We start from the raw sequence: 18,077 nt of genomic DNA on the forward strand, positions 1-18,077 counted from the left end.
TGGGAGATCACTGACTGTCCCTATGGTTGCAAACCACTGGGATGTAAGTGGGTGTTCAAAAAGAAGCTTAGGCCCGATGGTACGATTGAAAAGTACAAGGCTAGGCTTGTGGCCAAGGGCTATGACCAGCAAGAAGAGGAAGATTTCTTTGATACTTATTCACCTGTGGCTAGACTGACCACCATTCGAGTATTACTCTCGTTGGCGGCCTCACATGGTCTTCTCGTCCATCAGATGGATGTTAAGACGGCTTTTCTAAATGGAGAGCTAAAGGAGGAAATCTACATGCAACAGCCTGATGGCTTTGTGATAGATGGTCAGGAAAGAAAGGTGTGTAGGTTGATAAAATCTTTATATGGCCTGAAACAAGCACCTAAGCAATGGCATGATAAGTTTAATACAACTCTGACATCTGTTGGTTTCGTTGTCAATGAGGCTGATAAATGTGTATACTATCGCCATGGTGGGGGCGAAGGAGTTATACTGTGCTTGTATGTTGATGACATACTGATATTCGGAACCAACCTCAAAGTCATTGAGGAGGTTAAGTCCTTTCTGTCTCAGAACTTTGAGATGAAGGATCTTGGTGTGGCTGATGTTATCTTGAATATCAAGCTACTGAGAGATAATGAGGGTGGGATCACACTTCTGCAATCCCATTATGTTGAGAAGGTGTTGAGTCGCTTTGGATATTCGGACTGCACACCATCTCAAACACCATATGATCCTAGCGTGTTGATTCGAAAGTCCAAAGGCATGGCTAAAGATCAATTGAGATACTCTCAAATCATTGGTTCACTGATGTACCTAGCAAGCGCAACGAGGCCTGACATCGCGTTTGCTGTGAGCAAACTGAGCCGGTTTGTTTCCAAACCGGGTGATGTACATTGGCATGCTGTAGAAAGAGTTATGCGCTATCTGAAAGGTACTATGAACTATGGACTTCACTATACCGGATACCCGTCGGTACTTGAAGGGTATAGTGATGCGAATTGGATCTCTGATGCTGATGAGATGAAGGCCACAACTGGGTATATGTTTACTCTTGGAGGTGGCGCTGTTTCCTGGAAGTCTTGCAAGCAAACGATCTTAACGAGATCGACAATGGAAGCAGAATTAACGGCATTAGACACATCTGGTGTTGAAGCGAGATGGCTTCGAGATCTTTTGATGGACTTGCCATTGGTTGATAAACCGGTTCCGGCTATCCTTATGAACTGTGACAATCAGACTGTCATCACCAAGGTGAAGAGTTCAAAGGACAACATGAAGTCCACCAAACACATAAGAATGAGATTAAAAGCTGTCAGAAAATTAAGAGACTCCGGAGTGATAGCGTTGGACTATGTCCATACGGCTAAGAATCTGGCAGATCCCTTTACAAAAGGGCTATCACGTGTTGTGATAGATAACGCATCGAGGGAGATGGGTATGAGACCCACATGAGTTGCCATGGTGGTAACCCAACCTATATGATCGGAGATCCCGTGAACTAGGACCTGGGAAAACAAGCCAGTGGTGAACTGAGGAGAGTAACTATACTAACCTACTCCGTTGGAGATGCAATACTCTCGATACTGTATGGTAGGATGACTACGGTCTCAATGTGTTCCAAAGCTTATAAAAGCAAGATGCTATCCTACAGAGCGATCTTTGGAGGAACACACCTATATGAGCCCGACTGCTGGTCACAGTCTATGAGATTGGGGTGATCTCTAGTAAGCTCATGAATAGGCCAGGAGTGTGACTTATATGCTCCACCCGAGGGGTCAGCCTTCGGCAGCCTAGTACTAGTAAGACATGTAGTGAAACTTCTTTACGCCAAACTGACAATTCAAGGCATAGTCCATTGTTCAGTTGTGAAGGAGTGTAGCCACTTGTTCTAGGTGAAGTTCAACCTTAACAGGTCTTTACTGAAACACTGGTATATCGAAACAGCAATTGGAACAGAGGACACAATGGGCCCTCGAGATCTGGTGGGGGATTGCTGAAATCTGAGATGGGCTCTAGGCCCATATTGCAATTTCTGAAAAATCTCTAAGGGCCCATGTGGGTTATATGGCACTAGGTGTGTGGGAAGTTTAGTCCCACCTTGGAAGTGGAAGGAGAGTTGGAGTGGTTTATAAGGGACTCTCTCCCTCATGATATTGGAGCTTGAGAAGAGATGAGGCCCTCGCGCACTCCTCCTCCTCCGCTCGCCTCGCCACGCCACGCCACGCCTCGTCACGACGCGCCGCGGGTTGCGGGATTGAGCCGAGCCGAGCTCACTCCTATGCGCTTCTTTTTGCCGGTCAGGAACGGAGAGTCTTTGACAGGTGGGGCCACGATCTGAGACGTCGGATCGTGGGCTACCGACTTGGACGTGGGTTCAGCCCACGTCTCTCCACGCGTGGCCGCACATATATATGTGGGGCGCTGCCAACCCTAGCCGTCACGAAACAGAACGCATCTCCGCCTCCACGCCCACGTCGTTCCTCTGCTGCTGCTGCCGCCGGCGACTCCGTCCCGTTCACCGCGTACACGGTTGACGGGAGAGCAGGCCTCCGAAACCACGCCTCTCCGGATCCTGTACGGGGAGAGGGGCGATTAGGTTTTTGGGTAGCGACTACGCGACTGCTCGCTTCTGTTCATCTACGTCCGCATCACCTTCATCATCACCATGTCGACCGACACCGACCGTGCCGCCGCTGAGAAAGCCGAGGCCGACAAGAAGGCCGCCGAGGATGCCGCGGCTGCTGTCACCGCCACCGCCACCGCGTGGCCGATTGGAGGGTATACATCGCTTATCCCTCTCGTGTTTCTTTCTGTTGTAGCAGTACTAGCGGTATGCGTAGATGTCTCTACTATATGCGTAGTACATGCTCTGTTAGATCATAATCAGTATGTTATCAATGCTGTCCATGTCATGCTCATGATTTATTCATGGATTAATTTAATCGAAAAACTGCCTATTTACTCAACAGGTCTCAGCAACTGCGCGCGCGAGGCCCTCCCCTCTGCACGACGGACCTGCGCTGCACCAGTCGGCCACCAACGGTCGACGATATGGTTCCACGGTATGCCCACCCTTACGTATGCTGAGCGCAGAAAAGAGTGCATGCATTGACCTAAGGCTCCAAAGTTTGGCTGGATGCATGCATGCATGCATGGCAAAATCTGGTTCGAAGTACGAGACGGATAATATCTTTAACACTTGACTCAGATGCTTCATACACTCACATAAAGTATGAATCGTACGCATGCATACCTACCCCTGTTAGTACTTAGTCGCCACAACATTTTTAGATTGGTGAAGTCACCACACTCGCTGCATAGGCCTGAAATAAATCAAAAAAATGCAATCACTACTGCCAAGTCTATGACTTGTACACTAATGAATTGGTTCCACAACAAGAAACATAACCATCTGACCTATGGTTATTAGTTCCCATGAGATGGATAATATCTATCAATCTATGCCCCCTTGTTGCATTGCATACCATTAGAAGCCGTACAATGGATCTTCAAGTTCTAAATGTGAACATTTATTAAACTAAATCAATATCATTAGATTTGTCATCAGATACAATTTTATACAATACTTGGTATGGTACTAGATCAAAATCATTAGATCCATCACCAAATGTAATTTCGTATGATATATATTTAATATTGTAGATGCTCACATGTTTTCTATGAACTTGGTAGAACCTTACAAAGTTTGACTTCAGATAATCTAATGTGCACTCTAATTCGGCAATAAGAGAGTGAAGGGTTAGGGTAAAACCGAAACAAATGCTGATATCATGAGCACACCGTCGACCAACTGCGAATCAAAGAGCACCACCACCATCGTCTCGTCTCTTGAGCGTCACCATCTCCTCGTCTCCGAGTCGAGGGCAAACGCCCCTCCCTAAGTCGTCGAGCATTAGCCCTACATTCCCCTTGCTCCTTTTCACTGGAGAACTTGTACCACTGCCACCCGAAGTCTTAGCGCCTAATGGGTTCATACTTTACCAAGACTACATCATGTGATATTTTTGCAAAAAAGTAGAGCCATGAAATAAGAAACATGCAAGGAAAAATAGACATCATCTCTTTCGCCAATCCCAAAATCTTAAGGGCACTTTTCATAGAATTATCTTAAGAAGTTTCATTCGTTTCAGAGAATTATTCTTGTGGTATATTTATTTATATTGTTCCATTACAATATGCATAGCCAAATGTTTGGTTGTGGTGTGTGTGCTCTTTCCTTACTAACACCTTGACATTCCAATTCATTATCGGAGAGTACGCGACAGAGACTACAAACACACATAAGATAGAAAATCATTTCGAGAAATTTCTTAGCAATTAGAGGTCCAATTCTACCGCACGGAAGCATGTTAGTACTTACTTATTCATTGTGACCAACGTACCCATTTTTCATGTGCTATCAATTTAGAGACCCCTAAAGGAGTGGGGGGGGGGGGATTGGGATTATGTATAACAGCATTTTACTGCGAAGTATCAACAGTAATGAAGGGCATACAAGCCGTGAAATGGCAAATTTTAAGTCAACCAAAGAACCAAGGAGGGATATGAACTCAACACCTGGACCTTCAAAACAAATGCCTCCTGTGTATTTGACTTACTATTTTCTTCACAAATGATGGAGAGTGGCAACCACTTCTAAGAAATAATTACCTTGCACATAAACAATTATCTTTGGTGAAATCTAACGTACAAACTATAATTAGGGAGGGTAATTGCGAGTAAATGAGGTTTTTGTTCGTTTGCTTCGTTTTCAAATCAAGCATGAAGACTTTGTACGGATATACGAGGCTAGCCCGTGGTTGGAGGCTACCCCTTATCTTGCGCCCGAAGTCTTGACACCTAATAGGTTCATACTTTCCCAAGACTACATCATATGATATTTTTGTAAATTCAAATAAATAGAGCCATGAAATAAGAAAACATACGAGGAAAAATAGACATCATATCTTTCGCCAATCTTGAAATCTTAAACGCACTTTTCATCGAATTATAATAAGAAGTTTCATTTGTTTCAGAGAATTATTCTTGTGATACATTTCTTTAGTTTTTTTTCATTACAATATGTAATGTGTACACATTGGAGTTATGAGAAATCACCAATATGTCCATAGATATTTTTTTATTGGAGGCCAAGGAGCACAAGAAGGAGCATAGCCAAATATTTAGTTGTGGTGTGTGCTCTCTTTCCTTCCTAACACATTGATATTCTAATTCATTATCAGAGACTACACAATACAGACTACAAACACACATAAGATAGTATATCATTTTGAGGGATTTCTTAGCAATTGGAGGTCCAAATTCTATCATATGGAGGCCTGTTAATACTTATTGTTTCATTGTGAGAAAAAATTTGGGCTTACATATAACCGGATTTTTCTTGCAAATGATCAACAATGAAGGGCATACAGGCCGGTGAAATGGTGAATTTTGAGTCAACCCAAGGACCAAGGAGGGATATGAATTCAGCACCTAGACCTTAAAAACAAATGCCTCCTGAGTAATTGACTTATTAATTTCTTCAATGATGGAGTGGCAGTCACTTCTAAGAAATAAATACCTTGCACATAAACAATTATCTTTGGTGAAAACCAAACCTACAAACTATAATTAGGGAGAGTAATTGCGAGTAAAATGAATTTTTCATCGTTTGCTTCGTTTTCAAACCAAGCCTGGAGACTTTGTACGGTTATATATGAGCTAGCCAGTTGTTGGAGGCTACCCCTTATCACCTCCTATCCATGGTAAGTTAATATTTTTTTTCTGAAATAAACATGTTACTGTTGCATTTGATTTGTTTTGATAACGCTCAATGTTTATATTGGATGCTCTCCTATTGGTCAAGTTTAACTGATTGTCATGAGATAATACTCAAGGTAGTGGATATGGTATATGTGTGGACACAAGGGCAAGAAACTCTTAAGTGGGATTTACATTTTTCAGATGTCTTATATATTAGTACACTATGTATTCATCCTTAGTAGACACCTCGATCCTTCCCGCTCAAAATGGATGTAGCGGCTCTAGCTATGGCTTTTTAAGATCAATATTTTTCTTTTGGTGTTTGTGCCATGGTGTGTGATTATGATGAAAGAATTTTTCTATAAGCACACTTGCTAGGGGTCACACGATACATTATAGTTTTTGGAGGGACTTCCAAATTTTGCCGCCGACTTTGACGTTTTTATACTAATTATCCCATTTAGCAACAAATTGCCAGTTTACCACTTTTTAAGTTCTTTAGGTTACATATAGCTCCTCTAGTGAGGTTTACATGAGACAAGAGTCATGTATAGAACAATGCAGCACCCGGAAACAAATATATAAGGCCAACTCCACCGCGCGACCCTATCCTGTTCGGCCCCGTCCGTTTGGGGTAAAAGGGATAAAAAAGGCGGCCCAGCGCGCGGGAGCAAACGGACTTTTGTCCGCTTTGTGTCCGCTTTCGACCCATTCCCGGCCCAAACTTGCGCCGGTTTTGGGGTGAAACGGACACCACGCGGACGGGCGGGACGCGCGCGCTTGTCCTCCCCTGGCCCGCCTGTCGGGGACACTAGCAGTCCCTCCGCTCCCAACGCTTCACCCTCTCTCCCCGCCCCGCCCGCCCCGCCGCCGCTATTCTCCGGCCGCCTCCTCACCGCGCAGCCCCCCCGCCGTCCATACCAAACCACGTCTCGACATGGCCACCACCACGCCCGCGCTTCCGCCGTAGTTTTGGTCGTCGATCGGAGGAGGTTTGGCCGTGGCCGTCCTTGCCGGTGGTAGAGTCAGACACGACTGCCGGTGACGTACCACGGCGGCCGAGGCAGATTCCGACGAGAGCTCCAGAGCGGCCTGTAGCCAGCCAGCGACCACCCTGCTGCGTCGAGGTGATCATCGCGGCCTCTTCGCCACCACGACCGCAAGGTGTTCGACCTTTTGCCAACAAAGGTATGGACAGTGGAGACGAGTTTTTCTTCCATCACTTCCTTTGTTCATCGGACGATTCGTCGTCGGATGATGACGATCTTGTGGTGGCTGCACTGGTCGTTCACGACCATATTCAACGGCAGCTTCCTCGGTACAGGGGGTCAGTCCCTGGCCGTGCTCCCAACCTAAACCGCAACAGGGAGAGAGGCCACGCCCTGCTCTATGCAGATTACTTTGCCAACACCCCGCTCTTTAGGCCGGATAAATTTCGTCGCCATTTTCGTATGGCAAGGCATGTGTTCAATCGTATCCGAGAGGGAGTGGTTGCTCATGACCCATACTTCGAGTGCAAGACGGATGCCCTTGGCAAGCTTGGATTCTCCTCCTATCAGAAATGCACCGCGGCCATCCGCATGCTTGCATATGGAATTCCAGGCGATCTGGTGGATGAGTATGTGCGTATGAGTGAGACAACATGTCTGATGTCAATGTACAAGTTTTGCCAGGCTGTGATCGAGGTCTTTGGGCCAGAGTACTTGAGGCAGCCAACTGCCGCTGATACAGAGAGATTGTTGGCGACCAACGCAGCTAGAGGATTTCCAGGTATGCTTGGCAGCATAGATTGTATGCACTGGGAGTGGAAGAACTGTCCATTTGCTTGGCAGGGCCAGTACAAGGGGCATGTTAACGGGTGCACTGTCATATTAGAAGCGGTGGCATCACACGATCTTTGGATATGGCATTCTTTCTTCGGCATGGCAGGTTCTCACAATGATATCAACGTGCTGCAGCGTTCTCCAGTCTTCGCGAGGCTTGCAGAAGGCCACTCCCCACCTGTCAACTTTGAGATCAACGGCCACCATTACAACAAGGGATACTATTTAGCAGATGGTATATATCCTCAGTGGTCAACTTTTGTGAAGACAATCTCGAAACCCCAAGGTGAGAAGAGAAAGAGATTTGCCCAAATGCAAGAGAGTGTTAGAAAGGATGTGGAACGCGCTTTTGGTGTGCTTCAATCCCGGTGGGGTATCGTTCGAAACCCTGCACTGTGATGGGATGAAGGGAAGCTTTGGGAGGTGATGACTGCTTGTGTGATCATGCACAACATGATCGTCGAGGACGAGCGGGATGAGAGTATCTTTGACGAAGGATTTGATTACCAAGGTGAAAAATATTGAGCCCCTGCACCAAGACCCGGCCACAATTGAACAGTTTGCCCAATTCCACCGTGAGATGCGTGATTGGCACACTCATGTGAATCTTCAAAATGACTTGGTTGAGCACGTGTGGGATCATATTGGTAACCAATAGATGTATTTCTCCATTTTATGTTCAGTCAAGATAATTTCGATTTGGTTGTAAAACTATTTTATTAAAGACAATTTCAATTGGGTTGTAAAACTATTTTAATTTTCAGACAAATATTTGGGTTTGAAAGTAGTTTTAATGCAAATTTGGGCATTTCTTGGCCCTGACGGACAGGATGAGGCAAAAGGATGCGGCCGCGCGCTGGGCGCACGGCCACCGCATCCCAGGACAGGCCCGGACACGACCCCAAATCCCTACCCAAAGGGACAAAAACAGGACAAAACGGACGTTCGTTTGGGGTCGCGCGGTGGAGTTGGCCTAAGAAGAATGAGGTGGAAGCAATGGATAAGGAGTAGTGTACTGTAACACGAAGTAACCCATCAAGGCGAAGCGGTGTATACATACACCTGGCGATCGTGAGAGACAAATACTGTGTATGCCTAAGCCATTCAATCTACTCATGCATGGGAAAAAATGCCGAGAGTAAAACTATGGGGTCGCATGCAACGTGTAGCTGGCAGCCGAGACTCATATGACATGATAGATGCTAAATCGGGTAAAACCGAGAAACTTCGGGTAAATGCAATATAACTACTCCCTCCGTTCGTTTTTATAAGGCGTTTCAGACAGTTGGGTTTGAACTGTTTAGTACACTGTCTGAATTTGCTAAAACGTCTTATATAAGTGAACAGAGGGAGTAGAAATTTTGCTAAATGGCGTAATCTAGAAGAAAAACTGTTAAATAGGGTAATTTGTGCATGAAATCAAAGGTATATAAGGGGTAAAAACTGAAATTCACTCTAGTTTTTTCTTTGAACGAGTATTCAACAACTTTTTTATTGGGCTATTGCCCGAGTAGCGTGGTGTGTGCTGCACCTAGCCTTTAACAGGACTCAAAATGTACCATGTCTAACATTTTTGGTGTGTGGTTATGATTGATCCATAAATCTCTTTGCTCTCTGAGTAAGATGGGTGCCACATCTACCTTCTGCCTTTCATACTGCATAACAACCATACCATCGTAGCGCTTCAGAACTTCATTGATGATTTAACTCTACTAGATGACTCGTTGCGCCCATGGCGCAAAAAGTGACAGCACGCCACTAATTTAAAATTAACTTAATAGATACTTATATCTTATTATTATATGATACAGGATGAAAGGAAGTCAAAATAAGTAGGAATAGACTGCATGAAACAGTACAGATCATATCAGTACATGCAGTACAAATTAGCAAGAAAAATAAAATTACAACTGTGCCATTGGGACAAGAGAACCACACACTCTGGATACCTATACACACGCGTCACACATGTAACATCGGAGGTCAGCACGTGGTTGACTGTTTGTCTTGTTCCATCCACCAGTTCACCATCTTCGTCCCGTTCCTTCCCCCATTCTACTCGTACTGAAGTGATAAAGCATCTGGTGGAGGCCGTCGCCGACACTTTGGGCTCCATCTTGGTGGCGGCTGACGCTGCAGCTTGGCGGCAGAGCGGCTCCTGCTGCAGCTCAGAGGCGTTGCGGCTCCATCTGCATCTTGGTGGCCCGGCAGCTACCTCTGTAGCTTGGAGCTGTGGAACCGGCAAATGGTGCCACTGTTGCTCATACCGGTGAGCCAAATCCTCAGTTGCCACCGTCGCTCCCTGCCGTAGGTGGCGTCAGTTTCGGCTGTGCCGGCACTCCCTGAAGCTGGTAACTTTTCACGGCAAGGGATGCTCCAGCACGGCGGCCGCCGTTGCCACTCAGGTAAGAACTAACCTCCTTCAGTGTTTGATGAATCTGCAGATTTTGTGTGTGAGCTCGTTGCTACTATGCTAATAGCCAAGTCTCGAGGGCAGTGTTGATACTGAGCTGAGTGATTCAATACAGGAGCACTAATTAGCAGCTGAGACTGCTCCAATCATCCAGCTGGGTATATTGTATAAGATACTTAGTTGAGTGACCGCCTTTAAAAGAGTATCTTCTAACTAAGGGCTCCTTTGATTCAAAGGAATTGCATAGGATTTTTGGAGGATTTAAACCCTTAGGAATTTTTCCTGTGATGCTCGTTTGATTCGTAGGATTGGCATCCTTAGGAATTTTTCCATATGATCCATTTGTACTACATTTTGGAGGAAAATTTCCATCCACTCAAACCTCTTTGTAGAATTCCTTTGTTTTTCCTATGCTATCAAACATTCTCTGCAGGAGCAACCTGAAGCCAAAAGAACACAAAACTGTATAAACTAAAATAAAAACATGTTCACATGCCTAATAACTTTGAAAGTCCGAGTCCTACTATAACAGTTCAAACAATCAATTGTCAGAAGAGGCTAATTAAGGTACTGGTATAAGGTACTTTAACTTTAACTGGGCACGCATAATATAGGATTAAAGAATTTAGATAAGATGCCAAGGGTTCTTCAGTCTATGGCACTCACCTGAAGACTAAAGCCACGGTTGTCATTGCATAGCTCTAGACTAAATAATAAGAGCATAACCAAAAGATTTACTCCCTGCGTTCCTAAATATAAGTCATTTAGACATTTCAAATGGACTACAACACATGGGTGTATGTAGACATATTTTAGAGTGTAGATTCACTCATTTTGCTCTGTATGTAGTCACTTGTTGGAATCTCTAGAAAAAGGCTTATATTTGGGAAAGGAGGGAGTATGCATTAGTGCATGAACAAATAATAAAAATAAGCCTATAATATCCCATGCCATATGCACACCAAATGAAGGCCAAACAGAAGATCACCAATAAGGAAAATATTACTATGTGAGTATAATTTTTCAGGAAAACGATAGAATGGTGAGATTGAATAAATACAAGATTAAGAAAGGGGAACATGCAACAACAAAAAGCTTTCGAAAAGCAGTAGTATTTTTACCTCTGTAACAGAGGAAGTATAAAAATGAGTTAGTTGGCATTTCTTCGGATGGCGAATTGCCTGGGAAGAAGGATCAGTAGGTATAATAATGGTGTTACTTTCTTGCGCAAGCACCAAAACTTCGCCAAAAAGTAAAATATATTGGGCGCATTGCACCTTTATTTTCCCTGTAATCCTTGCCTTTGCTTCTAGACTGTATGATGGCGGTGCAAGCTAGCCAGCATCTTCAGATTAGTCCTTCAAAAAATCACACCGAGGGTAACAGTTGGATTGATTGTATCATCCCTGTAACGCCATTATCAGAAATTCAGTAGCCGCTTAATAGTAAATAGAAGTGTACTGCTTGCTGCTTATCACGCTTACTTAGGACTCATAGGCCTTATCTAATCCCTCTCCAAAGCAAACCATCTATCTATGCCAAATAGGCAAGAGGTAGGCAAAGATTCTATACACCTAAGAGTATATGTCAATCTAAACTCAAGTACTGCTCACAAGAAAGCGAGCATGATAACACGTCGTTGCTTGCTCTAATAATAAATAAGTTGTTGGTAAGGAGGGGGAGGCTATTTTATTTATAAAGTTTAGTTTAGTGATTTAGTATAAATAAGGACATGTCCAAACCTGACAGGCACAACAACCTCAAATGCATGGGGTTGGTTTGGTTAAATCAGGATGAGCAGAAATGAAACGCACCATATACATTTTCCATGCTTCAACATATATCCGTGAAAAGCATAGAACTGTTACGCATCCTCATATACTCACTACAGAAATAGAGAATATACTAAACTATTTGTATGCATCCACATACACTCATTATAAAAACAGAGTAATGTGTGCGTGTTATGTAAGTTAGTTGGCTACCAATCGTACCAACCTTTCTTTAGCATGTTTGAGAAGAATAACACAGCAGGATCGACCAAAGCAATCTTTCGCTTGAGTTGCTTATCCTTGGTCGTTTCCAGAATCCAGGCAGAAAATTATGTACGTATGTGGTGTTTCTCCATAGAAAGGATCTCCTCTGGCGCTGGGGGACATTTGCATTTATCTACTGTCTCTCCTCGGACAGTGCCTCATCAACAGTTGAAACCAGGTCCCCCCCTCCAATTGTTTGTTCCGAATGGAGATCATTCTCGAGAAGCACACGTTAGAAAACTGTAGGTTAGTATGCCTAGACATAATTATTCTGAATGCAAACAGGAAATAAAGAAGAAAGAGAAAGGACTAACTTGCTAACTGGGTGCAATATACAGTTAAGAGATTGCATAGCCTTGCATCCCATGACTTCAGAAAACAGGAATAGCACTGCAGCTGAAGATGGCTGGAAAAAAAATCTAAGATCATTTACCTACTGGGTGTTCTTGTAGAAGAATACCACTATATATGCACTTGACAACCATAGCAGTTTGGTGCAGAGTCGTGTATTAATAAATGGAACATATTTCGATCTTGTGGCATTGTCAATCTTCTACACCAAAAAATATTCATGCAGGAGTTGAATGTAGTAAATCTAAGAAGCAGACATAGTGGAAAAGTTAATGAACCATTTGTACTGCTACTTCAGATTGGACCAAGAATCTTATAAATTTAGGAAACTCGCAAACATAAGACCACATATGGTCTTGCAACTTGCTCTCACTATGGAAGCTAAAACATCAAAATGTATACAAAATCTGTTTGTGTCTCTAGCATTACTAAATCTGGAACACTCGGCCTAGCTGGACAGAATGCATACCTGTCGTAGACAAATACTACTGGATCACAAGTGCCAAGGATTCCTTGTTATTTAGCAATGATCTGACATCACCTTCAGGAATCTCTCCCAGCACAAGTTAGTCCCCTTCAATAAAGCAAAAATATATTGCATCGGATATGAGCATTGCAGAGTAGAAGCATCCAGCATCACCTACAAAATACAAATCACCAAGTATTAGAAAATGATAAATCTGAAAGTTGCAATCATAGTCAAATTAAAAACAACGGAAGTTAATGTCGCCCTATAATCTCTCTTCTTCTCCATGTCAGTGAAAAATCAACATGTCAAGAATAAGAGTGAGAGGCAAACGAAAGGCAATGTGCAATACATCATGATTGGCTAAAACATCGACTACTGCCCTCCGATGTGCCTCCCTGTACAAAACTCAAATCTCCAGCGGCTGCCGCACACTGAAGCGTTTAGGCCGAGTTGTGTAAGGAGTGGACTACTACATCGTCACCATCCCCAACAAAGGAAAGCAAAGCGACGTACCAAGTATCCATGGTCCACGAAAGAAGAGGCAACATGTCCGCGCCGCCGGCCCGGCCTCGCTGTTCCTTCCCCCATTGCCAGCCCCCCTGCTCCTTTACTCCAACCATGAAGGATCCAGCTAACAACGGAAAAACAATTAGTTGGAGTGCAGAATCTGCATAGAATAACGGAACACATCAATCTAGTCATCTAGCTAGCTTCTGCCATCAGGGTTGCTTGCTAATTGCAACGATATTCGTAATTGAAGATTCAATGAGAACTACCAAGAGATAAAAAAAGAAAGCTGAATCTGTTCACTCAATGTGTGCATGGCCTATAATGTCCTCACATATGAGTAATTCATCAAAGAAGCCCTAAAAAAACCTTCAAACAAAAAACACAAATGAAAGGCAAGCTTACCTGAATGGGGATGGCCCATGACCTGGATCTCCTAGTCCACGTGCTGGTGATCTGCTGCTACTTGAACAGCAACTCTGCCTGCTGACGCTGCCCAAACTGTGCAAGTTTCTCCATAGTTTCCTTGCAATTGTTAAGATCAAAATCAGCAGCTTTTGCAACTAATGCAGAGTGTGAGTTTCTCTGCAGACAAAAAAGGCTTTGCAGATTCAGTATAGTTGACACAAACAAAATGCATTACCTGCTTTCCTCAAGAACCCATGACTGAAAGATGTGGAGAGAAAATTGCAAAGTATGAGCCTTAGTACTTAGGTATCACAGAGATTCAATGGAATTTCAACAAAACCAGGGCTTGCTTTTCACACTATTGAACGTTCACGTATTTCATATTTGATCCACCTTTCAGCTGGGCAAAACAACAAACAGATGGGGGCACAATATCTATTTATTCTCAGAAAAGAAATTACCAAATATCTGGCCACGAGGGCGTGCGTAAGAGGACAGAGGAGAGAGCGCACGTGACAGCGAGAAAAGATGTAGGCGAGGACGCGGGGACTGATCTCTCGGGTGGATGGATTGGACGGCAGCGCGAAAGCCGGATGGAGTCGGCCGTCTCTGCGACCCACGCTCCTCCTACCGACGGCGGCGACGTGGACCACCGCTGTTCCTCGAGCTCCTCCCGAGGTCGCCGCCGCACGCGTAGAGATGGAGGCGGGGTGCAGCCTCCCGTGCATCATGCCCGAGCCTCGAGCTCCTCACAGCTCCCGATTCAGGAATAGATCGAGCCGCCGCCAACCACAAGGCCGCGCCCGACCTCGCCAGCGCAGGCCGACGCCAGCCGGTGACCATCTCCCGTAAGCCGCCACACCTCCCTCTCATCTTTCCTCTCCCTTTCTCCCGCCTCTCCTCTCCTTCCTTCTCTGCTAGGGTTCATGAGGAAGGAGGGGGAGGGGGTTGGGAGGCTACGGCGGGGGCTAGGGATGACGAGACGCCGCCGCGCATGAAGAGGAGAGGAGGCGGCGCGGAGGGAGAGAGGAAGGAGAGGAGGCGAAGAGGGAGAGAGAGGAAGGAGAGGAGGCGGCGCGGATATTTTCTCGGGCTTGACTCGGTCCACCCATGATGGATGCTCTGGCAACTGACGATCACCGCTGCCTTTTTCCACCCAGACACAAATACGAACACAGGGCGTGACTGCAAGACGGACTCACGCTAGAGGCTGGCCCAGCCGTCAGCCGCTCTAGCCCGAGTAGACAGCGTACAGAAAAATGAATGCACGGATGTTTACCACGGCGATGGAAAGTACGCTGGCGTCGGCCAGCGAGGCATATCGAGCGAGCCGGATGAATTTGAACCAGCGATGGCGCTAGAACGGCGGGTTGCGTAGCTTGATTTATATGTTCAATGTTCAATGCCCGCCGGTTTAGAAGCTAGAATGTAAGGAGCCCGCTTTCTCGTGACGGTCTTACCTCCCTTCACATGGTAATATGCCCTTGCAATCTCTCAAATGGTTGGTTGCAGCTTTGAGTAATATATACATATGGGGATCCCCTAGCCGCGATGATTCCTCAGAAAAAAGCCTAGTCGGTGGTGTTGAAATGATGTAATTTTTTACAAGAATTGTTTTTCAATCTTGTATATATAGATGTTATTCTTGTGTATCAGCTGACTACGGTCATCAGCCAATCTGGAACGCTTACAAGAAAAGAAACCAATGGAGCTTGGCGCCAACAGGCTGTAATTGCTTACTAGAGAATTTAATTATGTGCACATTTGGTTGACGAGCATGTGATTGTTTACTGCGGCTACACTTGTCACAGTTTTTATGAGGCTAGCATTGTTTTTATTTTACAATGACTGATTTTAGTAAATAGTGGGATGTTTTTATCAGGCTAATGAATGCATCCATTTATTTTAAAAGTAAAACAAAGCTAAATGTGACCTACAGACAGTAGATTTGACCATGAATGGAGAGACATTAACTATCTTTTCTTCTAGGATAATTTCCATATTCGGTGGTTATTAGTATTTTTTTAGTACTTACATTGTTCTTTCTGAATGTCTTACGCTTGGGATGTAGAAAATCCCCAGGACCACATAATTTAGAGTAATATGTGCTCAATTAGTATTAGCTGAAGCATATACAATCAGTTAGACTAACAGGGGTTTACTAAAAAATGCTCCCTCCGTTCACAAATATAAGATGTTCTAACTTTTTTTATTGTGTTTGTTTACTCATTTCAGTTCGTATGTAATCCATATTGAAATATTTGTGAGTCCATATTGAAATATTTGTGAACATCATATATTTGTGTATTTTTGAAATGGCGAGAGGAATGTTCATGGAATATGCAGAAGTTTTGTGTCTTGAATCAAATTAAGATCTCATATATACAAACCAGATCGATCAGCAGATGAGAGCAAACATATATAGAAACACACCAAATTAATATGATCTCCCCAGAAAGATGTGCAAATGTAAATGTAAATTACTAGCAAGCTGTGTTTCTGCCCAGCATGGAAATAGATCGACTAGAGGAAATCAACTAGAAGACCAGATGAATCCAATACACGCACAAGGGCATGAAACAAACAGTTCACCGGATTAAATAGCTAGATCACTTCGATGTGCCAAAACGCAGGTAGTACCTACCTAGCGGGTGACAAGTGATCATAGCCGGAGAGACAAGTCCAGCTCGGCCTCGTCGGCGCGCTCCAACGAGCTTCTGGCGCGCTTGCATCCTGCAGGCCCAAGCATCCCAGGAGCAGCAGCCTTCTCCCTCGCCTTCCAAGATACAGACAGGGAATTACTCACGTGCTGCGCGCGCGTGGCGGCGGCGATCTCCCGCCGGCGCTTGGCGGCGGCCATCTCCAGCCGGCGCTTGGCGACGCTGCGCTCGGTCTTGTGCGCGTTCTGGTGGCCGCCGAGCGCCTGCGAGCTGCGGAACTTGCGGTCGCAGTAGACGCAGAGAAAGAAGCCGCTGGGCGCAGGTGCCACCGCCATCGCCAGAGTGAGCTCAAGGCTGAGCTCCTCCTGCGCACTGCTAGCTTGTTCCATTGATGCAGTATGCTAGCTACTCCTAGCTTGCTAGTCTATGCCTGCTAGTGGCTGTGTGTCGTGTTCGTGTGGTTGGTTGTGCGCCGAGCTAGCTAGGTTGAAGAGGTTAAGTCGCCAAGCAAACTGATTGCTGTGCTTAGCAAACCTATCGCCATTAAATGGACGGCCGGGTGTGTGTTCACTTTGCACTGTTCCCTCGGATGAGGTTATGGCAAAAGGTCCAGTCAGCCTGTTCAAGTGACGGCGTGTTCAAGTGGAAAGAGTAGCTTTCTAAATTGGAAAAGGTGTGCCTGCGTCTTTCATTTTTCTTCCCCCTTCTCGGTCTAACTATTGTTATAGCGTCGATCTCTAAGATAAAACTATAGCTAGTATAGTAGTAATAAAATATGCTTAGAGAAAAGTTACACTAAGAAAAAGGGTTTCCCCCGCTTTTATATTCCAAAAGCAACCATCCGATACATCCAACGATAGGTGCTGGGGCAGAAGCAACACAAGCACGCCCAAAAAAAAGAAAAAGAAACAAATGCCGATAACGGCGGATCAACAAAAAACGACGAAGCCTCGCGACCGCTGCGTCCACCGGAGATCGCCCACCAAGCTCCGAGACTCCGAAGCGCCGGTACCAATCAATACCTCCAAAAAGGAACGCGGCGATAACGACGCTGCTGCCAAGGGTTTCCCCTGGTACGCGGCGAGGAGAGAGGAAGGGTAGCCCCGACGCCCTCCAGGAAGGTCTGGCGGCACCCTCAAGCGTCGTTGCGTCGGTGTCGGCCAAACCAACAGGGATTTCTCCCGATCCCATCCTCTACCTCAGGCACTTCGGAGCTCGCCACCAAACCGACCACCACCCAGTGCCAACACGGACATGAAGCTTCCCACGCTGTCTCACCACAGCACCGCGAAGATGGCCTGCACAACGAAGAAGAGGAGCCGGGACTAGTGCAGCAGCACCGTCGGCATACGGGAGGGCCCCACCTCCACCGTCCACGACGGTAGCCGACCGAACGCCATAGCAGGAGCCTACCGGGCCCATGGCCCCACAGGCCTGGCCGGGCCCTCAAAGGCCTGGACAGCTCCCGCCTCCACGCAGCAGCTGGCATGCCGCCGGTGCCACTGTCCCAGTCCAAGCCGCTCCCCTGCATCCCCATACAGAGGGCGTCGCGGTCGCGCCGGAGTCGACCCGCAAGGACCCAAACGGGACCCTATGGGCCCTGATCTGGGCCGGGGACATGCCGCCGACCGACCAGCACCACCGGACCGCCCT

General features: G+C 45.7%; 1 protein-coding gene and 1 long non-coding RNA gene across 2 annotated transcripts; both read right to left on the reverse strand.

The window, feature by feature from the left end:
* Positions 1-9,853: 9,853 nt before the first annotated feature.
* Positions 9,854-13,482, reverse strand: LOC123083129 (uncharacterized). The gene is made up of 5 exons (XR_006439212.1): positions 13,363-13,482; positions 12,850-13,020; positions 12,344-12,435; positions 11,992-12,246; positions 9,854-11,399 (listed from the first exon to the last, which is right to left on the reverse strand). It is a non-coding gene; the product is annotated as an uncharacterized lncRNA (long non-coding RNA).
* A 2,878-nt stretch (positions 13,483-16,360) lies between these two features.
* On the reverse strand, positions 16,361-16,893 carry LOC123083130 (zinc finger protein 5-like). The gene has a single exon (XM_044505257.1). It carries the CDS (start codon positions 16,811-16,813, stop codon positions 16,427-16,429), a length of 387 nt encoding a protein of 128 aa, XP_044361192.1. The 5' UTR covers positions 16,814-16,893; the 3' UTR covers positions 16,361-16,426.
* Between the last annotated feature and the right edge of the window lie 1,184 nt (positions 16,894-18,077).

The sequence above is a fragment of the Triticum aestivum genome, chromosome 4A, assembly GCF_018294505.1.
Source record: "Triticum aestivum cultivar Chinese Spring chromosome 4A, IWGSC CS RefSeq v2.1, whole genome shotgun sequence".
Classification (NCBI taxonomy): Eukaryota; Viridiplantae; Streptophyta; class Magnoliopsida; order Poales; family Poaceae; genus Triticum; species Triticum aestivum.

Bases quoted from the DNA above. Each gene is read 5' to 3' on its own strand.
- LOC123083130 (XM_044505257.1), bottom strand. From the start codon at position 16,813: ATGGAACAAGCTAGCAGTGCGCAGGAGGAGCTCAGCCTTGAGCTCACT.